The following is a 25272-nucleotide window of genomic DNA, read 5'->3' as shown; positions in this document are numbered from 1 at the left end:
AAATAATATGGGTAATGGGCGAAATACTTTATATTATGGCAAAGAAATGTTTGTCGGGGCGGGGCAGCTAGTTATATAATATAAAAAAAAACTATGCAAATCACATCTAAAACTTTACCTGTACGCAAAATCATACACACAAACACATAAGGGCACATCAAATTAAAACACTCTTGTGGTGGTGGGTCTTGAGGTAAAGCTAACGGCACTCGGACACATTTAATGATAATTAATCTTCAATTGTATGAAGAGTTTGACAGATAATGTATGGGGTTTATATCAAAATCTTCATTTAATATCACGGTTAAATGATTAATTTTCGTCTCTGATCGCGGCAGTAAGTCAACTCACATAATGTACCACCGATTCTAATATAAATATTTTTGCGAATGTAACTCGCCTACTTAAAATTTCGTTAGCTAGTAGCTACTACACTTGACCTTCGACCTTTACTTACCAAACACGCGGTGTACAGAGGTCAGGTAGACATTTCCGATATGTACTTGTACATAATAAGCATTAAAACATAGTATACAGATACAGGTTAGTTACCTAAAGTATTGGTACGATCAAATATTGATGTCTTTGATAGTACCAATACCTTAAGGGCCCCACACATTAAAGGGTCCCACCCAATAAAGAGTCCCACACATTAACAGTCCACCTGCAGGCTCTGGTCGGCAGGCTGCCTGACAGTAATTGACCGTCATTACAAAATCTACGAAATCGTCAAGGGAACTGTGAGTCTGTGGTCTTTTCCGATTAACTGCCAGGCGAACTGTTAATGTGTGGGGCCCAACAGTTCGCCGGCAGGCAGGCCGCCGCCTGGCACTCATGGCAGTTAATCGGAAAAGATCACAGACTCACAGTTCCCTTGACTGTCAGGCAGCCTGCCGACCATAGCCTGCAGGCGGACTGTTTTTGTGTGGGTCCGTTTATTAACCTACGCAACGTAACCGCAAATGGACCTGCGTAATTTAGTCAGACTATGTCAAGACCAATCGACAAATCATGACTAACATTGACCCAATTTCACCAACGACTGTGATGCTGCGTTTCCATGCTTGCCAAGGCTTGACCAGCGTCCACAAGCACAAGCATTAAAGAGAGTAAATATTATATTCTGGCTTGGCTTGCGTGAGCTTGTGGACGCTTGTATCCGATGTAGTGTCCGTTTTTGGCCACAGGTAAAGGGCGCTTGTGGCAAGCGCTTGCGACGCATTAGCTATGTCCACATTGTGCGCTTTCGTCTTCAATTTTCGTCATCTTCTTTCATTAAACTATCGTTTTGGCGCATTCAATAATTGAATGCGTCAACGAACGCAACGCCAACTGTCATTTTTAATAACAAAGCGAAAGTTTTGGATACGGTCAGAGGACATTCGTCGCGGGCATGCCTCACGTTTGCTGTTGACTGCGCTATAACGCATGCCCTTGACGAATAGAAAAAGGCACAGTGTGTGTGACGAAGCTATTCACACGCGCGCTTCGTAGCCGCTTTGAAAGGTACGTTTGGTGTACGTAATAGCCGACACAAGTTCAGTGTACGCCATGCTTGGATGTTCCTAATACATTGACGTATTCAGAAGCGTGTAAACGACTTCCAAATGCCAGCGAGATTCGTGGACGCTTGTACCTTGTGGATGCTTGCCAAGCGTTGGCAAGCATGGAAACGCTGGTTGGCTTTTGAGAGCTGACTTAGCTCAAGTGTCTTAGATAAGATACGTGAGTATCTGTCATAATAAGGCTGTGTTTCCAACAGGGATGTGTTGCGAGGAACGTGTTTTTAAGGTCCAATAGCATCGCCGCGCTGAGCGATGTAATGGCAAGCTCACGTCTATGAAGCGATTCTATTGGTTCTCAAAACAAATTCCTCGTAACACATTTCTGGTGGAAACGCAGCCTTATGATGGTGCTATTTCATAACAAGAGAAAACCGGCTTTTCATGATAAATTATTATAACGTCAACGCCTCCGTGGTCTAGTGGTACAGAGTGCGGCTCTTGACTCGGAGGTCGTGGGTTCGATTCCCGCGTTGGAAACATGTTATTTCCAAGTTTGGTTAGGACAATGCAGGCTGATCACCTGATTGTCCGACAAGTAAGATGATCCATGCGTCGGATGGGCATGTAAAAAGTCGGTCCTGCGCCTGATATCTCGCCAGTCGTGTCGGTCTTCCGTCCCACTGGGTTATGAGAGTAAAGGAATAGAGAGTGTTCTTGTGTATTGCGCACACACTTGGGCACTATAAAATTACTCCTGCGTAGCTGGTCTGGTTTCAATGAAACTGAACCGAAATCGGTGTGGGAGCTATTATTATTATAACGTCACTGAAATACGGTCATGTCATGAATCATAATAGTCTGCAATGACATCAAGCGCATACGAAAATAATGAAAAACCGATTTATAATAAAATATTACTTTTAAAACTTTTTTGCCAAAAAAATCTTTTCTCGGGATTCAAATCTGCTTCCTTCAAAGATGGTGGCCCAAAACACCCCTCTGGCAAGAGTAACAGGCAGAGAGACTTGCGCATTTATAATATTACTAGTAGTGGATTATTAACATACACTCAAACAACCAACTTCAGACTCACAAATGTTATAGCACCAGTCATCACATTAAAAAAAATTAACAAAATCAAAGTTGTTTACTACTAAGGATTTCTTAAAATAACTCTATTATCATAATTTTATAAACCACTTACACGTATGTAGATGCGGGCTGTCACGTAAAGTTAATTATAGAATTAATGATAATTTTTATCGTGAAGATAAAATATTGTAACTATACGGGTATTATACGCTTAGCGCTAGTATTATGTAAATAAAAGCTGACTCTGTAAATAATACATCGGCCAAGTGCGAGTCACATTGGCGGACGGAGGGCTCCGTACCTATTTGTAAATCGAGATTTTTAGGCTTTTCTTATAGAATATTGCTGATCAATAATTAAAAATGAAAAATTTTGCATACATATACCAAACATAACCTCCTACTAGTTAAGTTAAGTAAAAATATGCATAAGGACCTATCAGATAGAGTGCAGTCACGCGGTTAAGTGTTTAAGCGGCCAGTTGTGCGGTCTTTGTGTTTTATCACGTTTTATTGAGATTTGAGATACTCCCACAGGGGCTGAGTGCGTCAGAATTCCTCCTGTGTGACTGACCGCTCGAACGCAGAATGCGAACGCAAAACGCATGAACGCATGACATCTCTATCTGATAGGTCCCTTAGCTACACCCATGAAGCTTTGTTTTAGCCACGTGGCTACTCCAAACTGAACTCTATAATGCAATTCCGAAACTTTTAATCCAAATCCTGGCGGAAAAACCCAAAAGTTTCCACAATATGGCGACTCTTTTATATACAGAGTTCTTTGTTTGCGCAAAAAAGGTGACGCTGTGTACGATTTGCATATAAAGTGAATTGGAAACACCTTGTGCTGAAGTTTGTCGACAAAATAAATGGACAACGTGCTCCAGAGGATATATGCTCCAGGAGTAATAGTATTTACCGTGTGCCTAACATTTTTACCCGTCTACGAGTAAGTAATGGTTATTCGTAGACCGTAGTCCACCACTTGTTTTCGTTCTTTGTATTTTATGCTTCTTACAATGGGATCGGTGACAGTGGCCGGATTATTACAACCAGGCGAGCTCTGCAGTTATGGTGCCCAAGTGTGTGCGCAGCACTCGAATGGATAGATGCAAAATACAACTAGTAACAGATTAGGAATTAGGAGCAAAGTCGACTTTTCCCACCCAATACACAAAAATAGCTGAGTTTGAAATTCCTCTCTTAGAATCATCCTCAAAATCTGCTGTTACTAATGAGAAGAGCGGGTTACATTAAAAGACGAACAAATCTTCCAGAATTTTATTTTGTGCGGATATATTGCATTGTTGAACAACAAAATAATAACAATTTATGCAGTACAATAATTTGAATCTATCTATTACATTGCATGAAGAAAAAATTATGTAGACAATAATATTATGTACAAAAGTGCGGCAATATTTTTTACAAAAGTCTTTTACAAACGCAGACATGAATAAAGGTGAACGCAGATCTGACCAAAACGCATGCGATGCAGTCGCAGCGACATTCTAATGACTGATGAAGTTCTGTAAGGACTGCAGTAAACATGCAGTTACTTTAGATTCATTTTCTACTAAATGTAAACTTGATCTAACTTGTATGTTTTTTTTAAACGTGACATTGAAACAGAGTACCGTATGCTTATATTATTACTAGACGTTCCGCGCGGCTTCGCCCGCGTAAATTAGATATTTCACAGAAAAATTAGTCCACAAAAAAAAAGCCTATGATCCTTCACGTGGTCTACTTCTTATCTGATCCAAATAACAGAAAAAATGCTCTAGTAGTTCGTGAGATAAGCCCTTTCAAATAATTTTCCCCGTTTTTTTTCACATTTTTCTCCTCCTTCGCTCCTATTAGTCTTAGCGTGATAAAATATAGCCTATAGCCTTCCTCGATAAATGGGCTACCTAACACTGAAAGATTTTTTTTAAATCGGACCAGTAGTTCCTGAGATTAGCGCGTTCAAACAAACAAACAAACTGTTCCGCTTTATTATGTTAGTATAGATTAGTTCTTATCTATACTAATATAATAAAGCGGAAGAAATGCGGCAAATGTGTTGTGTACATCGGAAAGCTGCGTTCATCTTAAGAATTTGTCTAATCCAAAACATTTATACATTCCCTTCTTTCATTCTCTTCAATTCTTAACTAACAACAACCTACATTTAGTAGCATTAACATTATAAAATCTGCCTAGGAAGGGTCAAACACTCTACCTCTACAGGAAGCACTAGGGTAAGCACAACACAGAGTTTTCATACTTCAAAATTTCATTACAAACAATTCTTTCTTAGGGGGCGTCCATAAATTACGTGAGGTGTTTTTTTTTTTAATTTTCTGACCCTCCCTCCCCCTTGGTGAGATTTCGTGATATTTTATTCAACCCCCTTCCCCTACCCCCCAATCTCAAGTGAGATTTTTCAACATTTGGGTTTCTTATGTAAACGCGTTGAATTGTATGACAGTCAGTAGATGTATACGTCAAATTATGAATAAGATTATTTGAAATAATCTTAATCGTATGACGATTATGCTTACGAGTATCTTAAGCATACGTACATTCTGGATGATGAATGGACCAAAGTATTTTTTTTTTTGTAAATATGAGAAAAAAAATTACTTACGTAAGATTTGCCGAGAGCCCCCCCTCTCTCCAACGTAAGATTAGATGAAATTTGACTCGACCCCCTTCCCCCTAAAACCCCTCACGTAATTTATGGACGTATTTATTATTTATACCTTTGAAAAAACTGCTTTTCTAACAATGTTTCGGCTTAAACCTCAAAACCTGACCTGCGAATTCACAATCAAGAAAATGCGTCGCGTTTTCGTTGTGATTTCGCATTTCGGTTTTTGTGTAAGGGCCTTAAAAGTATAGGTATACAATTACTCATGATAATATAATATATATCAGATCCTCGCCGAGAAGTTCAAAGGTTATTGACAATGCCTCGCGTTCTCTCTGTCGCGAACAAACTTCTCGCATTTACACAAAATGATATCAAAATGATAAATTGACTACGCTAATTTTGTACAATTTATTTACAATTTAACTTCTAATCAGTGAAATTAACAATTAATATGAGGACACTATCATATTATTCGCAACAACCCCCGTGTAACCCCTGTGTATTATTACTACTTACAATGGACTTAGTTTATTTTTCATTCCGTCTATTATTCTTAATTTAGTCTTAAAGGAGATCAACAATAATAACACAGCTGTCATAGATAAAATAGATATATAGAAAAATGTAAAACTACCCTGTCTTATGTTTTTATCGTAATCATTTCTCACTTGATTATTTTCTTAATTTTTCAATAAATAACAACATTTTTTTATCATAAAAATGGACAGCAGCAAGCGAATGAATGTATTTTTAAAATTCTATACTGAATCTTGGCTAAATGAAATCTTGGCTGAAAAACACTCTAAAATAAAACTCAGTTATAAAGTAGTATGTTGTGAAAAAATTCTCTGGTCGACATTTCAGGTAATAATTTTCCCTGGTGATTGGTAGTTACGTAACACGTTAAGTGTGATTACACACCTTCCGAAAGTAACGCAGCCGAAAAGCTTAAAACGCACATAGTTTTTGTCTACTTGTTGTTGTTAAAATTCATAATCTAGAAATGAATTTGTGGCGTTTTTAGATGAAATAAGGTTTTCAGATATTAAAAATTACGCAATGGCCGAATTAGTTAGGATTAGTCTTTCTGTTGTATAAAAATCCATCTCACAGCGTATTCTTTGCCAACTTCTTTTTTTTTGTTTCACATTGCAATTCGAAAGTACTATATAGTACAAAGAAAGACTCTGTTTTATGTAGGTATAAAATGCTATAGTTTCCATAGCCACACTCACAAAACCTAACACGTTTATCGCAGCGACCTTTTAAATAGTATGTCGCTACCCTTATGCTATTTTGCCCGCAGTAATTGGACAAACCGCTTTATTTGCCTCCGGGTTCGTTGATTAATGTAGCTGGACCATATAGACATGTAATTTCCGTTGGTTAATACAGTTAACTCACTATTAAATTAAAGATAATTTAATGGGGAATTCGGTGGTAATTTTACAGATTTAAATTGTAAATGCGAATGTAAATTTTATTCTGGTTTGTATAAATAGTGAAGTGCGTAATAAAATAAATTTATTTTAATTGAAATCAATTGCTTTAATTTCAATTAGATTGAAGAGTTCGATTCATTATGTAGTTCAATTTACTGGCCAGTTAAATTTTCAACTCTACTAAATTAACCTTCAAGCGGTCGCGCGACGTCGAATCGACTAACTTCAATACATTTTCGTTGATATTATCGATATTTCTCGTTGAATCCATATCATTCTCTCAGTAGCTTTTCATAATAATTTAAATCTATATACCAAATAAATAGCTTACACTTACTCTCCGCACCCCCTTAGCTCAATTATTATGATTATGGCGCCGGCGTCGAAAAGACTCCGTGCGCCTCACTTATAATTTTATATGTAGTTTTCATAATATTATAATTGAGTCAAATCATATGTTTATTTATAAAACTAAGTCGTCGTTGACCGATAACATCGAGTGTTATTGCTAGATGAAGAAAAAATCGCAACAAGGATAAGAAAATTCCGATCACTTTTTCTGACCCTGTTCACACAAGATAAGCTACATTGGGTCTCCCGATTTTACAACCAAGTTTTTATGAAATTCATTTAATTTTCTGGGTGGAATTGATTACTTTTAAAAAGAGTAATAAATTACATTTATGAAATATTAAAATAATAATTTTGAATGAAAAGTGTTTTGTTTTCCAAATTCACCTAAGACGTCTTTTAGGTTACGCGCGACCACTGCCGTTACAAAAAGCGCGCGCTCGCTTGAAGGTTAATCAGGTTTAGCAGGCATGTTGTAATGCTGAAATTGTCACTAATATATTTATAGAAGTAGGTACGGACTCTGGCTTATACGATCTTAAAAATACAAAAAAGAATGCAACGTGCATTTTTAAACCAGCATGTTATGTAGAATAATATCAAATATTTACCAACGTTATTTTAGTTTAAGTCTGCGTGTTCAAATCCAGGCGGAACTCTTTGTTGACTCGCGGTAAACGCTAATTAAGTGGAATTTTGTGTCAATGTTTGCAATTCCAGCGGATTTATGCTAGTTATTAACACAAAATTTTGTACAGAGCGCTCACACGAGCCGTCCGTTTGGAATGGATTCACGCACTCCGAATAAAGGCGACCGCACTAAATCGACACGACGCGACGCTATACTTCCCATAAAGTTAAAATACCTAGCGGAATAGAGCAACAATCTCGAGCTGTCAAACGAAACCGAAATTGGTTTCATCGGTCTGTAAAAATATGTGTAGGTACGTATACACTTACACGAGAAAAAAGAAGAAAAGAGTGCTGCTGTCATGTATCACACGTCTCTTTTTACCACGCAGTGTTACTGATAGTGACATCTCTCTTGCTCAGGCCTTTGTTTCTCTATTCCGCTAGGTATATTAGCTTTATGATACTTTCATAGAACTGACGTTTGTGAAACGTCAATTTCACTTAGAAGACGTCAGTTTCACGTTAAGGGTCAATTCAGATCGCAATGCGACGAATGCATTTCTAAATTTGTATGGATTTGACGGATTTGCAAGACGTCTCACACTCACGAAATCTGACAATTCAGTACAAATTTAGAAATGCATCAACGCGTCACGTCGTGGTCTGAACTGACCCTTAGAATACGTCAGTTCTATGGAACGTGAAGTGTCGCGTAGTGCGGCTCGCCTTAAAAGGAATGCTTAGTCATAATTTACATTAATCAGTTCGAAAGCGAAGTTACATGTAAAAAATGTATGCGACATGTCACATGACTACGTCATGTCAAATCCCATAATTTTTATCATCCAACTTCGTCAGAGTAGACAGAATGATAGAGTATGCCGACTTAGAACTGATGTTGAAACTTTTAAATTTGACGTATTATGACGAAAATCGTCGCTAGGGTTGTTAACTTGTTACATACGAATTTAAAACTATGACATATTCGCTGGACGTGTTCCTCTTTGGTCGTATTGTTGTTTGTGTTTTGGCACATGCGATTAAAATTGTCAGAATCCAATTTTGAAATCTTTATTTTAAATATTTAAAAATAAATTATATCAGCCAGCGCGAGGCACAATCCGTTCATAATCCTAGTGAAACCCGACGAATTTGACAGGTATTGAAACCTGTCCGTTTCTTTGCAGTCGAACTACTGGTAGTTATGTCTATTGTGACTTCGTTTTCGAAACTGGCGAATGGCACTAGGACACAGAGTCTCAAATTTAAATAAAAATGACGGCTTTAAATGAATATTATTTGAATTTGGATTGCTGTCTGAACACTGGCCAGCTACATCGCATTACAAGAAATACTACCAACTTTACAATCTTACCGAAATTGTTGCATTAATATTACTAGTCATTTGACCGAGCTTTGCTCGGTATTCGATAAAACACAAATAAAATGACATTTTCTAAAAATGATTCCTAGCTAGATCGATTTATCGCCCCCGAAACCCCCTATATAAAAAAATCCATGAAAATCATTGGAGCCGATTCCGAGATTCCAAATTGCTCGTTTAAAGATATAAGATTTTCGTTGACCTTATAACATCAATAACTCGTCACATACAAAACCATTTAAATAATATATTTCAGTAAAGCGTTGGTAATTTCGGAATTATGTGTAGTACCTACCTTAAATATTGTGAAATTGTTACAAAATTGTTTACTTATAAATAATCTATCTAATACACATTATAAAATTCTCTTGTCACGGTGTGCGTGGTTGAACTCCTCTGAAACGGCTCTACCGATTTTCGTGAATCTTAGCGAGATTATTGACTAGGGTGGAGAATCGGACAACATGTACTTTTTTGATAAGTGCATTTGTTGAATAAATAATAGTAAATTATTACAACTCGAGACTGACGGCGACCATTGTTTGTGCGACGGGATAGCGATGGACTTTGCCATGGTAACATACTTATTTAGTCACTTCAATAAAATAATATGAGCGAAATACTTTATATGGCAAAACAATGATTGCCGGGACAGCTAGTATTCTATAATATGAATAAATAAAACAATCTATAACTTTGAATTATTACAAAGAGGGTTTGAATTTCAATAACTTGAAAATAATTAATCGAGACTGGTACAATTAATAACAGTTAGAAATTCAATTTAAGCTGAGAGAAATAGATTAGACAATTTTAGAAATTGGTTTCAGTTATTGCAGCGGGGCTAAAATGGTCACATTTATCAATTCCTCTCCATCAATTCAGCAAATGAATTGTCAAAACTGTCAAACTGACAAATGTCAAATTAGTACGAATTACTAAATATGAATTGCAAGCAGACTTGCATTTTGCGATTTTAAAAGAATGAATCATAACATGACTCATAATAAATATGATTCTTCAAAGCGACCATTTTAGCCCCGCAGATTTAATGTGATAAGGGTGAAATATTTGTAGACGTAAAGTGATTTCAGTACATAACCAACAATTTTAAATTGACGTTTTTTTTGCACAAATGGTGGCTTTAGGACCGGCAAAATTATTTGAAATCAAAAAAATATGGATTTGATGTATCGCCAGATAAATTATTAGCCAGATGATTTAGATAATATTACAAGGTTTTTTAAAGAAAATGAAAAATAACCCTAATGTTATAAAATGTTAATTATTCACATACGTTTTCAATTAATATAATAATTTACAAAAAGTTATTTTCATTGCAAGCGCATATGATGTAACCAGTGTATTTAGTACAATGTAACAGTTTGATTTTGAAATTGGCAGAACAAAGTAGTATATTGCAGAAAATGTGTACTTATAGAAAAATTATTATACATCAGAACCTAGAAAATCCTTTTGGAAGTCGATTAAAAATGTACTATTCAAAATTTATGCACAGGCAGATGGCAGGAGACCATAATTTGGTCGGAGTACGTCAAGTCCAACCTACAGACCACGACAAGACGACACAGACATGCCAAGTCAATTCGTGGTCTAAATAAATCCGCCATAGCTGCCTATGAATCAATTTCTCTGATGATACAACAGTTCGGACTATGAAGCTTATCACCAAAAACAATGAACACGTTATCAAGTCTTTTATTTGTCGAACATGCGGGCCAGCGGCAAGCTGAGCGACCGAAACACCATCTTGATGTTAGAAAGGTGCTAAGCAATCGCACAGCGGCTGTTCTCTGACGGCCCTCCCCCTATCGAAAACTCTGGAACTGGGTCTAAACCCCTCCCCGCTGACGTCCACTCCAGGGCATCTATCATCTCCATCAGCTCTTTGAACACCGCTATGACCCGCCAGTTGTATTTCGCTGAACACTCCACGTAACCGCACTTCCAATGTTTGCGCACTAGGTTCACTATGTTCCGTCTCTTTTCGCGCGAATCGACGCACGCGCTTTCCGCCATGGCTAGCTGCTGCAGCCCCGTCGTTCCTGAGGGTACGTTGCTGCAGAGAAGATCCTGCTTGTTCCCAACCACTAGCACTGGAACGTTCCTCATGTCTCGACTCTCTACCATCTGCTCTCGTAGCGCTCTGATGTATTGGAAGGTTTCGACGTTGGATAGATCGAAGACGAGGATATACGCTGTTGCGTTCCGCAGCCCGTAGAACCGGTAGTGCGCCCACTCGTAGTAGGAGTTGATGGGGAAGTAGGGTATGACGGGCACGTCCGTTATCTTCACCTCGTAAAGGTGCTCGTTGATGATAACGGAGGGGTAGAAGGTGTGCTTCCGGTCCGTCGGCACGTACTCCTCCGAGAAGTCGCTCCACACGAATTGCTGTAAAATAATATTTTGTTAATATCGTCGAAATATCACAGAAATATGCTATGGATGGCTGAGCCTAATAATGGTTCCATCAAATGCACAAAAAAGGTGTATCTTAGTCGGTTATCAATTGATAATACTCGGGTCAGTATAATTTTCATTTCCCTACGTGTTTATGACAGTGGGTCGCTAGATATTTAAACGGTTCAATGCATGAAAGTTATCATTTTATATCCGATGAATAGAAAACAGAAACATGAGCGTTTCATTTTCATTTTCATTTCATTTATTTGTCCATGATCGACGTTGGTTGAGCATATTTTATACAGCTTGCGTAATCATGGCGACATAAGGCTATCTGACATGAGGCAACGTAAAGAGTAGCCTTTATGTTCGTCTTATTTGTCATCAACGTATAGAGCTTGTAGCGCATAATATAATCTATCCCAAGAGAGCCGTTGAGTTGTTAGCTTAATATACATTATGCACATGCAATATACAGTGTCCCTGTGTTCATTCAGGATGTTAATATACTATGGTAATACAAAATGTTATTTGAATCTAAATTCAATCCGAATTTGTAGCCAAAATTATTCTCCATAGCAGTTCCAAATTATCGAAATTCGCAGTTCCAATTTCATATGCCAATTATAAACTGTTAACTGGCAATATGTCTGATACGTCGTAAAATGTCGTAACGACCTCGTGAAGTACCCGGTGTCAAGTAATTATGGTTTACGACTTCGCTTTATGGTTGAAGCATCAGCTTTCAATTAAATCCCTTTATGATCTTAAAATGGTCTTTCAGTTATGAATCTCTGAACATATCACAGTAATATTCAAAAGGCAAATGTTTTTGGGTGTGTATTTTTATTACTTCTTCACGCAAATGCTACTAACAAGATAATATAATAAAAATTTATAAGGTTGAAGTTTAGGCTTAAGACTTGTGCAGTTCAGTTAGATTTGCTCAGTGTTGACTAAAGTAGACAATGAGTAAAATTTGAAGTAAAGTAGACAATGAATTGTGTCGTCTTTCTATGTAAATTTTTATGTAAATAGTTTCTTGTGTGCAATAAATGTTAAATAAATAAATGAGCAAATCTAAAGCCCGAAAAAGTACGACGCTCCCTTTAGATATTGTAATAGCTTTTCCAGTTTTTTTTTTTTATGAAATAAGGGGGCAAACGAGAAATCGGGTCACCTGATGGAAAGCAACTTCCGTCGCCCATGGACACTCGCAGCATCAGAAGAGCTGCAAGTGCGTTGCCGACCTTTTAAGAGGGAATAGGTTAATATAGTAAGGAAGGGAAGGGAATAGGGGAGGGTAGGGACGGGAAGGGAATAGGGGAGGGTAGAGCCCTCTCTACCCTCCCCTATTCCCTTTGTTTTCTAATTCCCCTGAATAGGGTAGGGGATTGGGCCTCCGGTAAATTCACTCACTCGACGAAACACAGCGCAAGCGCTGTTTCATGCCAGTTTTCTGTGAGAACGTGGTATTTCTCCGGTCGAGCCGGCCCATTGTTCCGAAGCATGGCTCTCCCACGGTGGAGCCATCGGGTAAAAGAGTACTCTACTTTTTAACTTGCTATTATATAGATGGAGTTAAATTCTTGAACCGAGGCTGATAAGACTTTTCCAGAGCCGTTTTTACTAAAATCCTTTCAATTCTCGATTATTCGACTCTGGGCTCGTACCACGAAATGGTTTTGAGACTCAAACAATCGAACGAGAATGCCGCATCCTACTCTAACAAACGTGGAATGACGTTGTTAGAGCAGGACGCGGCTTTCTCGTCCGATTGTTTGAGTCTCAAAACGGTTTCGTGGTAGGCCTACAGTAACACACTCGAGAATTTGATTAATGTCCATAAAGACTCATGTATTTCTAGATGATGCCAGTCCGTTGTGCCAAAATTAGTTTATCGCGCGGGAACCGTACATTTTTCGGGATGAAAAGTATCCTATGTCCTTTCCTGGGACTCAAAGTATCTCCAATGTCCATTGCGAACAAGCAAACAGCAAAAGCGGTTTGGTCGTGAATAGGTAACAGACAGACAGACAAACTTTCGCATTTATAAAATCAGTATGGATTAATATCTTCCGCAATAATCCACTTGTCATAACTGTGTCGTCCGTTTTCCGAATGCCTAGGGGGCTGGGGCGGCAAACTTCATTATAAACTATCTGAAGCCGACCGCACCTCAGCCAGTCGAGGCAGCAGATAATAGAGTTATAATAACTTATTGATTTCTACCCGCTTATGAAGAGAAAGGTTGTGTTTTTTGAAGCTAGGTTATTTCAGTGGTGGTGATGCTAGTTCATTTTTTATGTGGGTGAATAGATTTATCACACATCTCATTTTTTTATATGAAATAAGCGGGCAAACGAGCAAACGGGTCACTTGATGGAAAGCAACTTCCGTCGCCCATGGACACTCGCAGCATCAGAAGAGCTGCAGGTGCATTGCCGGCCTTTTAAGAGGGAATAGGGTAATAGGGGAGGGTAGGGAAGGGAAGAGAAGGGAATAGGGGAGGGTAGGGAAGGGAATAGGGTAGGGGATTGGGCCTCCGGTAAACTCACTCACTCGGCGAAACACAGCGCAAGCGCTGTTTCACGCCGATTTTCTGTGAGAACGTAGTATTTCTCCGGTCGAGCGGGCCCATTCGTGCTGAAGCATGGCTCTCCCACGTATAAACCTTACCTATCTCATATTTCTTGAATTTTTAACTACGAGGAAAGCTCTATCTTTTAGACTTAATAATTTAGCGCAAACTTTTCTGTTGTACTTAACGAATAACGCGTACTTTTCTGCTATTGTGCAATTTAAGCAAAATTTTTTCTCCTAGCTAAAAGAAGCATGAGATTTTTTCCTAGCTAGAAGAAGATGTTCCATTAGAATCGGTATCGAGAGACTACGACTACGACTATTAGAACTCACGTTCCTACGAACGTGACTTCTAATAGTCGTAGTCCCTAGAGCGGTCAATAAAAGATGCATTCACATTTCACAATGTGATTCGCATTAAAGCAAAATCTTGTGGGAGTTGGGATGCGATGAAAAGCAGACAGACTAGTTCATTTTACTACTCTGTATTATGTTTTTATCAAAATCAGTATATTCGACGCAGACTGCAGACAAACAAACCTTTTAAATATTAGTATAGAAAAAGTTCGGGTAAAGCCTTTAGGGTGTACCACAAGTAGTTAACGTTTCCTAAATGAAGCTGTAAGTGAAAATGGCGCAGAGTAACCGGCCACGGCCGAATACCGCGCCAACTTATTTAACCCTCCAGCGCCGTAGCAAATAGTACCCTTGAGTGCATTTTAGGGGCTATTTACATAATAAAACATTTTCATGGTGTTTTATGAAAGGAAATATTACGGTCTACGGAATATGGATTAAGAGCAGGCTCTCAAATTTTGCTGTGTTTTCTAGTATTACGATCCCGGAAGAGGATTGACTTAAATGAAATTGAGATTTATTTAATCATATTTATCTGGTATTTAGCTAACCAAAAACACGATTCACTTTTTTGACTCGATTGTTTTATTTTTCAAAATTTGACAGTACTAGGCTCTTAAAATTCGAGCGGCAGGACCTTTTTTGGGACAAAAATTACTATTTTATAGCCATTGCCGGCACTTCATTGCCAAATTTTTATTTCGATACCAAAGAAAATACTAAGTGAATATCTCAAGGAAAACAACACATTCAGTTTTTGAGTGAGGTTTGATTACTATGCTTTGCCCCCCCGCCCCTTCCCCCCGCAAAGAATTGGTTGCTTAAAACAAAACGGCTTCGCGTGGTTAGTGTTGCGTTTTTTTCTCCTGTTTTAAGAAAATACTAAGTGATTGCTTGAATGTGAATATCTCAAGGAAATTATTATCACCAAAACAACACATTCAGTTTTCGAGTAAGGTTTGACTACTATGCAGGGCTGCGCCCTTCCGTTCCCCGCTCCAAGAAATTATTGCTTATAACATAATATTGGCGTCGCGTCTATAGTGTCGCGTTATAATTCTCATTTTTGAGAAATGATCATTATCTGATGATGATTCTTATCGAAAAAGAGTCAAATCTAATGAAGATTTAATATATCAAAACCGTTCGTCCTATTTGTTAAAAATTCACATAATTAGTAAAAATAGTAGAATACAGAATGTTATTGTTAAGGGATAAATATTTATGAATGAATGAATGAATGAAAAACATTTATTTCAGACAAAACAATGTGCCCATAGTAGTGTTAGTGTGTTAGTTACAAAATTATAATAATAAATAATAACAAATGCTTATAAAACATACTAAATATTATGTTAGTGATGTTAGTAATAATTTTCCTTAACTTAAATTACTCCTATTACTATCCTTATCCAATGTTCTTGGATAGAACAGTCAAATCTATCTGCAATTACTTTCAGAATGCTGTTGTTTGATTTTCGTAGACGTTGGAAAAGTGAAGCTGTTTTTTTGCGTATTACCGCTTTAAAACAGTCGGTACGCGCAGAGGCAAACATACCAGAAGCGCTACAGCGCCGCGGTAGCCCCAGCAGCATTCTGAAAGTATTGTTGTACTGGACGCGCAGAGCGTCACAGGTTTGATTCCTATACCCAACCCATAGGGCACTCGAATAAAAAGACTGGCAATAAGCTTTAAACAATATAATCTTAACCCGAGTTGCACAACGAGTAAACCTACGGGCGAGCATATTACCTCGAACCGCTAACGCTCTACGTTCCCTCTCCATGTCCTCGTCATCCCTGAGGTCATCGGTCACAATATGACCCAGATATTTAAAATTTTGTACCCGCTCTAAGGCAACTCCATTCAGATACACTAAAGGAACACGTTCAGGATAATTCTTTCCTGCTTTGAAAATCAGCAATTCACTCTTTTTTGAATTATATTTAAGACCGTGTTCCTCCGCGTATGACTCACATATGTGCAGGAGTTTCCTCAAGCCACCTATCGAGGGACTCAGCAGCACCATATCATCTGCATAACTAATATTGTTCATACTAATGCCATCTATGAAGCATCCAACATGTGTGCTGCTGAGTCGCTCTATAAGCTGGTTGACATAGAGATTGAACAGGATTGGAGAACTCAATCCACCTTGTCTCACGCCACATTCAAGTTTGTACTCGTCTGATAGAGTACCGGCCCATCTCACCTGGTTGGTCTGATTTGAGTACCAGTACCTTAGAAGAGAAATAGTTTCAGGGGGTACACCTGCTCTTTCCAGCTTCTTCCACAGGAGATTATAGTGTACAAGGTCAAATGCCTTGGACAGGTCCAAAAAACAGGCGTATACTGGCGTCTTTCTCTTTGTGTAGTAGGTGACTGTGTGTTTCAGGTTCAATATAGCTGTTTCAGTGGACAGACCTGCCCTAAACCCGAACTGCGCATCGTGCAAACGAATAAATTGTTCAAGAGTACCGTTCAATAGACTATCGAGCACCTTAGCTGTTATAGTGGCGAGTGAGATAGGCCGATAGTTAGTTTTGTCGGACGAGTCTCCCGTTTTATTTTTAGCTATCGGCACGACTACGGTACGCATTAGAAGATCTGGCAGATATGAGTGACACAGGCATAAATTAAATAGCATGGCCAGAACTCTTGGCAAATGCACTCCAGCAAATTTAAAATGTTCGATGCTGAGACCATCATGACCGGGCGATTTTCCTCTTTGCATTCTTTTTATAACCTTATTTATGCTTTTGGCAGTGAATAATGTACACTGTGATCCGGTCATAATGGTGTCAACATCACTCCCATTACAACGATGAGTTCCCAGGGGTGACTTAACATTAAAATGATTTCTAAATAAATCAGAAATCATTTTATGATCCTCAATACCGTCGACGCTTACAGGGAAACTTGATTTGGCATTTAATTTATTCGTATTTTTCCAGAAAGCTCTAAAATCTTTTGCAGAATGATTAGTTGCCAGCATGTCCATTTTTAATTGCTCTTGTCTATTTTGACACCATTTTAATTTCGACTTAAAAATTTTACGCGTCCTCACCATTTCTTCATATATTAAACCACTAGTTGGTTTTCCTGCTAACACCCATCTCTGAAACTTAATTCTAGCTTCCCTATGAGCGCCGGCTACATACTTGTTCCAGCCGGCTACATGTTTATTTTTACGCTTTTTAACAGTATAGCTCTGTTTAGCTGCAACCGACAAAGCATTTACAATATCATTATACAATATATCTATAACTATATGATGATCAGTATTTTTACATGATATGCCACTGCATTGTTTTAACTCTGCAGGGTAATTAATGTCACGGAGCATTGAGTGACATATTTCATTATATTTACGAACTTGGTTTGGCTGCCTTTCCCCCCAAATAATGTTAGCATACTCATTTTTAAAAGACGACTGAATTTTTTCGTTCAGCTTATTTATGTTGCATTCTATCATAAGCGGGAAGTGGTCAGACCAAAAAACATCGTACTTTACCAATATATTATTAACTGTTGCCCTTGCTGACTGGGTAACGATGCAATGGTCTAACCACCTTACACATCCGTGCGCATCACTACGAAAAGTAAAACTACCAGATTGCAGTCCTAGAAAATCTATATCAGCACAATACAACTGATTATCAGTACAAAAATTTAATAATTCATTATAAAATAATTCATTGGGATGCGCATTAAAGTCGCCCAGAATGTAAAATGCCTCGGTCCCACAGTTCTTTTCAATTTCTATAACAGATTGAATATTGCTTAAACATTCAGTAAACAAAGGTAAATTTTCAATACAATTAGTGGGCATATATAAACTAAATATTACAGAAGATCTATGGCCCACTGTTACTTTTATTGCCACAGTACGAACATTGTCACACTTTATCACTGACACTGACTGAAATGCACTCTTTTTCCATAATAGGGCCACACCTCCATATGGCCTCCCGATAAGCAGGCCCGCCGAGGTATCCACCGCAGAAGTGCCAGTGGCGCAGAAGTTGTCGTCGATCGTATTTAATAACGAAAGCTCGTGCGGCAATAGCCAGGTCTCCTGTAGTGCTATTATATCAGCTGTGTCGCATAGCATTTTTACACCCTCCATTGACCTCTTAAGAGGATACAACAGGGGCTAGAGAAATGAAAAAAAAGTACGTGTAATATCTATAGCTGTCTCCCTTACCTCAAGCCGATACCGCAGAACGCGATAGAGACAACTGCAGAAAATCCAGAAAATCAACGATTCGTTGTCCCCTGATTCCTTCTCCAAAACTTAACCGATTTAAGTACTTTTTTCATTAAAGATTAAAAAAAGGCTTGATCTGTGTTCCTATGTTTTGCTTTTTTTGTATAATCTAGCCAAATCTGTTTTCTGGACGTTTGAACACAGCGGAAAATCTGGCCATTTTTTTGGGTTTTTGAACGTTCATATCTTATTTAATAATTAAATTATGAAAAAAAGAAAACATAGGGACACTGTATTAGTGGCCGTAGATATTCAGGAAAAAAATTATAACTCTACTAGCATTATCCAGGGAGGAAACAGGGGACAACGTTTGTATGGAAAAAAGGGCGGTGTGGAATCCTCTTAATAGATTTACAGTTATAGCTTGCTAAGATACATCTATTTAGCCGTGAACTATCCATTTTTTAACTTATTTTCCTGTGCCTCACTACTAAATGACTTAAAATTAATAAATCGTCTAAATGTTACTCCAGCGGGCCACAATTGATCGTCTAGAAACATGCTAACTTTGTACTTGTTTACATAAATTTTAAAGGCATTGTACTTTCTGAGATTTTTTATCTTTATTTTTATGACAGAAACTGACTCACCGGTTTTCTTCTGTACATACTCATTTATATCCTGCTCCATCACATCACAATGCACGTTCGATATAAACAACGGCACTTTTGTATCAGCAGCTTTAAAATTGTTTACACTATGATCAAGTTTAGCACTGCCTAATTTAGTTTCAAACTTCTTATTCTGCCGGTTTTTATAACGCACCACCGTCCAGTCGTTTTCGTGATTAGAATTATTATTTTCGCACGTCTTATTATTGTCCTTTATGCTGGGACCATTTTAGATTAGCGCTCATCCTACGCCATTCCTTTTGGACGAGCTTTAAAAATGGAAAATATTTAATTTCACGCTCTTCGCTTCAGATGAATTATTCAAAGAGAAACAAAACATCCGACGTCGTAAATATCATACACCGTAATAAAGTATGCGTAACGCCATCTTGAAATTTATGACTCTTGCGTAGTAACTTTATTTGTGAAATACGAAAAAATGTTTCTTCATAAAGCAGAAAATATGCCAAAATATTTATGAGAACCCCATAAATCTCTGAAAAAACTCTGTTTTCTTATTTATGCATTTTTGTGTGATGGGGTCTAATATACCCACAACGAGGCCTAGCAGGTTAACAGGCGTTTACTAACTTTTATTGTTTGCTAACTCTTAAAAGTTATGGAGCGAGCCTCGAATACTTTCGGGCTATAAGTGGTGAGTTGGGTAAACGTCGCGTTGGTGAGAAACACGCGATAAAATTAGTTAACTACAACCGCTTGTTAAAGTGATTTATGTCCAGAAACTATGAAGCTAAAGAATATAACCTTTTTATAAATAGAGTACAAACGACCCAAAGGTCTGAGGGAAATATTATTTAGCTTTTGCGATGAGGAAAACACCAAACTATTACAGTATTCCACGGCCACACTGTTTTTTAGGATGAAAAGGAGTCAATTTCTTAATTCAGATAGTAAACATTCTATAATGCTTTTATCAAAATCCGTAAAGCAATTTTTGTGTGAAAAGATAAGAAAAATAATATGTAAAAGATAATACAAACAAACACATTCGCCTTTACATTATTTTAATCTCTGTCTATTTTAGACTTTATTTGAGGTAAATTATTATTTTTAGAAAACAGTGCACAAAAATACTTTTCTCTGCAAATGGCATAATATAAAATGGGACTTTTACGGTGAATATAATAACAAAGCACTCAAATAATTATACGAATGTTGCCTTAATCGTTATTCCATGGACACTATTGTTAATATTTATTTATAAGGGTTTAGTCCTTTCCTAAACCCTCTTTCCCCTTTATACGATTATCAGAATCGGTGGCGGAATATTAACACAAAGTTAACACTTACGACATCACGTGTGGATCGTTATATTGAATCGTGATATGATTTGGTGTGATTATATTATGTTTTTCTATTTTTTCGGGCGAGAAGTATGACTTATTGTAATGGTTATTGTTCTGAGAGTTATAGTATAATATACAATATGCTAAATTAATATTTTAGTAAAGAATAGTAATTTATGGACTGTTTAGAATTTGTTCGCAAATTCATTAAACAGAAATTCATTTATGACGCATAATTCATACATTTTTAGAGATAAAACCTTCCCCATGTTCTTTAACGGGACTCAAAGCAGATAATATAATATGTATAAAATACATCAAAATAGGTGAGGCGGTTTAAGCGTAACGAGTACCAGTCTCAAAAAGTTTGTTAGAGCTAAAATTATATTATTTTTTTTATGAAATAAGGGGGCAAACGAGAAAATGGGTCACCTGATGGAAAGCAACTTCCGTCGCCCATGGACACTCGCAGCTTTAGAAGAGCTGCAGGTGCGTTGCCGGCCTTTTAAGAGGGAATAGGGTAATAGGGGAGGGTAGGGATGGGAAAGGAATAGGGGAGGGTAGGGAAGGGAATAGGATAGGGGATTGGGCCTCCGGTAAACTCACTCACTCGGCGAAACACAGCACAAGCGCTGTTTCACGCCCGTTTTCTGTGAGAACATGGTATTTCTCCGGTCGAGCCGGCCTATTCGTGCCGAAGCGTGGCTCTCCCACGTATATTTATTTTTAAAAAAAGTCCACGCATTTACAATATTTACAATTTTTAGAAACGAATGAAGAAAACGAGACACAATGAGCTACATTAAGAAATTCAAGCAACATTAATCTAAATTACGACTTCCAAGCTACAAAATAATAAGGAAATTCCAAGTAACATGCCGGCTCTTATTTCTATTTTTGAATTCGAATCGGATTTGTCTCGAAGCACTTATGAATCGGATGAGCACGATTGTACCCGACTCGGCAATACTCGAGAACTCGAGACATCTAGAGACCGTGCCGAGAATCGAGATTGGAAACGGTTCAATGGATAATACTACTCAAGGAACATTTCAGTCTTTCTAATGGTAAAATTAAAGTATCTCAAATGGTGTGTAAATAGGAAGACTAAGTCGCTTTCAATGCTGTACATTGTACAAGTTTAGTAATCCTTGTTGCATATTATATTTTTTAAAAGTTTTGGTAAATATTTTACAAAATGGTAAACAGCTCTCTCAATGACACAAGCGATAATAATAATAATTTATCATAAAATATTTTATGTTCTACTATAATAAATTATACATGACCGACATCGACAGAGATGAGTGAAACAGCTGATTCTCAAATGAGGCCGTCGTAAAACATACAAGCGTGCAAAGGATACATACAATGCTACCAGCATCTTTTGCACATAAGCTGCGAGAATTTGTAAGTGAATTTGAAATAATCGAGTCGAATCCACACCGACCATAGACCCCAATGTTCGGTTCGTTCTGTAGGTTTGTCATAATATGATATTATGATAAACCTACAGAACGAACCTTATTCCTTACTAATCTTATATCTTTAAATGAGCAATTCTTGTATATATATATATATATAATTGGAATCTCGGAATCGGCTCAAACGATTTTCATGAAATTTGGTATATAGGGGGTTTCGGGGGCGATAAATCGATCTAGCTAGGAATCATTTTTAGAAAATGTCATTTTATTCGTGTTTTATCGAATACCGAGCAAAGCTCGGTCAAACAGCTAGTTATAATAAACCAGGGCGTAATTATTTACATTACTACTTACACAGAAGCAATTATCCCGAAAAATTCATGTATGTTTTCCTGAACAGCTTAGACACAGTTTTGTCTGAAAGGTCTCGTAAGTTTCAACAATAAAGGTAAAGGTAAGGGTAAGGTTACCCGTCTTGTCTTGCCGACAGCTGGGGCGCCGCGCGCGCTCTGGTAGAATTGCAGCCTATCAGATCGCATTCGGATCTGATGTATGGTGCTAATGCTATAAGAGCAAGGGCGAGTTACCTGTCTTGTCGACAGCTGGGGCGTCTAGCAGCATGCAGCATCTCTGGTAGAAATACAGCCTAACGGAGACAGATCTCATTCGGATCTGATGTATGGTGCTAATGCTATAACAGCAAGGTTTAGTTACCTGTATAATACTCGTCTTGCCGACAGCCGGAGCGCCGAGCAGCACGACCTTGATGAGGTCGAGGCTGTCGGGGCTGGGCTCCACACTGGGGGCGCCCACCGTCAGCGAGCTGGCGCCCCCGCGCTCCAGGTAGTCCAGGTCCAGCTCTGGAAGAGGACGAGAGGTTAGACAGGTTCCAAGGTAAAGTAATAGTCAGAAACTATAGAAAGAAGAGAGAGAAGCAGGCTTTCCAAAGATAATAATAATCAAAAGCTACGAAAATGTGGCTTCTGCTATTTGATCATACATTTTTAAACATTAAATCAGTTTAAGCTTTAGACATGTATAATATTATGATCCGTATTCTCTTTTAAGAATACGACTCGAACTGAACTCGACTGTGTGTTCGCTTTGTCTACGCCGCCCCGCGCCGCTACGGCATAGATCTACGAAAGTGCTACGTGCGCTACGAAAGTTTATTTCGTAGCAGGGCTACAAAAGCTACGCGAGATACGTGATCCAGAGGCCCGTACGCACGCGGGCCGTCGCGTCGGCAAGTTCGCGAACTTAAAACCCGCGTGCTTGAAGTTCGTACGTCTATCAGGCCTTTGATAAATAATTCATAAGAGCTTTCAAACAAATATTCTACTAAAGCAAAATAAGGAGATCTAAATTCATGTTTTCACATAAAATATTCATTAAAAATTTTCCGTTCAATAAGTTGGATTAAATTAATAAAATTGGATTAAAGCTATACACAAAAAGACCGAATTATAAACAACTTTTATGGAGTACTAGATGACGCCCGCAACTCCGTTGCGCCCAAATTAGTTTATCGCGCGGGAACCGTACATTTTTCGGGACAAAAAGTATCCTGTGTCCTTTCCCGGGACTCAAAGTATCTCCATGCCAAATTTCAGCAAAATCGGTTCAGCGGTTTGTACGTGAAGAGGTAACAGACAGACAGACGCGCTTTTGTATTTATAATTTTAGGAGAATTTTCCACTATAATCTAGTATGTGGTAAATATTATTATTCAAGTACATTTCCCCGTCCAAATAAAACTATTCCCCAGCAAATATTTGGGTGTATTTTAATACAATTCCGAGCCTTTGTGACGTCAAGGGCATTATTGAGTTTGCCGGCAAAGCTTTGTGTGATTTATTGCTTTGAGAATAAAATATATTTTACAGTAAAGATATAAAATATTTAAATCCTGAGACACTTTGACGTTCGAGAATGTAAGAATTGGTTTTTAAAAGGATGTGTAGCCCGGATGAAAAATGATGGTATAAGAAGTTAATATTTTAGTGGACGAAATAGCGCACACAATTTTTAATCGCGCTATTAAAGGTTATAAGATCGACAAGACCTAGAATATCTGAAACGACGTCAGGTGAGCTTTCGGCTGTGCGAACTTGCAATCTTACCTACCCTACTAGACAAGTGGCAAGCGATTATCGTAAACGCCAACAAAATATATGCGATTTGACATAAGTCATCGCTTGCTAGCGAATACTAATGTCAAATCCCATACATTCTGTTGGCGTTTACGATAATCGCTTGCCACGTCTTGTCTTTCGTTTTGTAGCCTCTCTTAACTCTACAACAAAATATTGTCCGTGTGTCTGTTTCATCGTATGTCTATAACAGATTTTCATCCAGTGTTTAATGGATAACTGATAATAATATTATAAAATGAGAGTTTTCCTAGCTAGAATTTTTAATGGATACTAGCTGTCCCGGCAAACGTTGTTTTGCCATATAAAGTATTTCGCCCATATTATTTTATATATATTATTAGTATGTCACCATGGCAACGTCCATCGCTATTCCGTAGCATGTAAACAATGGTCGCCATCAGTCTCGACTTGTAATAATTTACTATTATTTATTTAACAAATGCACTTATCAATATAAACAAAATGAGTATCTCCATGCCAAATTTCAGCAAAATCGGTTCAGCGTTTTGAGCGTGAAGAAATAACAAACAGACAGACACACTTTCGCATTTATAATGTTGGTATGGAAGATTTTATTTTGCTTTTATGAATTCATAATAAAACCAGATAACCTCACCCAAAGCAAATGAAGTTGAAAAGGCTTGAAATAAAATTTGAAATACGTGGCTTTATCGCAAAAATATTGCACCGGGAAGCTCGCTGGCTTAAAATATGAAAGCGTATTAAACCTGCAGTGTTTCAGTTTAATCCCGTCTGATAAAGTCCGTGTAACTGCTGAACATGGATGAGAGATTACAACGATACGCGTCAAAATCTCTCCGTTGATTAAGCAAGCAAAAGGATCGCCTGATTAAACATGGACAATGAACATCTGCAACATAATATGAAAGGAGCATTGCACACGTTTTAGTAGGGAATACGCTCATTTTTTGTTGCCATTTATTGTTAAATGTTTTTTGCGCATTTTTCAAGCGTCAGAATACTTCAGATTAGCCTTATGCTAAGTACTGACATATGGTTTTGCTCGATAGTTTTACTCCAAATCGAGCAATAACCACCATGTGGACCGCAAAACTGACAGCTCGAAGG

General features: G+C 37.9%; 1 protein-coding gene across 1 annotated transcript in view; it reads right to left on the bottom strand.

Annotated features, from left to right (window-relative positions):
• Positions 1 to 10609: 10609 nt before the first annotated feature.
• Positions 10610 to 25272, bottom strand: part of LOC121728133 (ras-like protein family member 10B) — a 28096-nt gene continuing 13433 nt past the window's right edge. Inside the window, exons 2-3 of the mRNA XM_042116247.1 lie at positions 22742 to 22887; positions 10610 to 11459 (exon numbers count right to left, since the gene is read on the bottom strand). Of these exons, the coding sequence (XP_041972181.1) occupies positions 10836 to 11459; positions 22742 to 22887 (770 nt within the window). The 3' untranslated portion in view covers positions 10610 to 10835. The remainder of the gene's footprint in view (positions 11460 to 22741; positions 22888 to 25272) is intronic.

Source organism: Aricia agestis, chromosome 6 (genome assembly GCF_905147365.1).
Source record: "Aricia agestis chromosome 6, ilAriAges1.1, whole genome shotgun sequence".
NCBI classification, from domain to species: domain Eukaryota; kingdom Metazoa; phylum Arthropoda; class Insecta; order Lepidoptera; family Lycaenidae; genus Aricia; species Aricia agestis.
The sequence above is the reverse complement of the archived record's forward strand: the minus strand, read 5'-3'. Positions and strand labels throughout refer to the sequence as shown.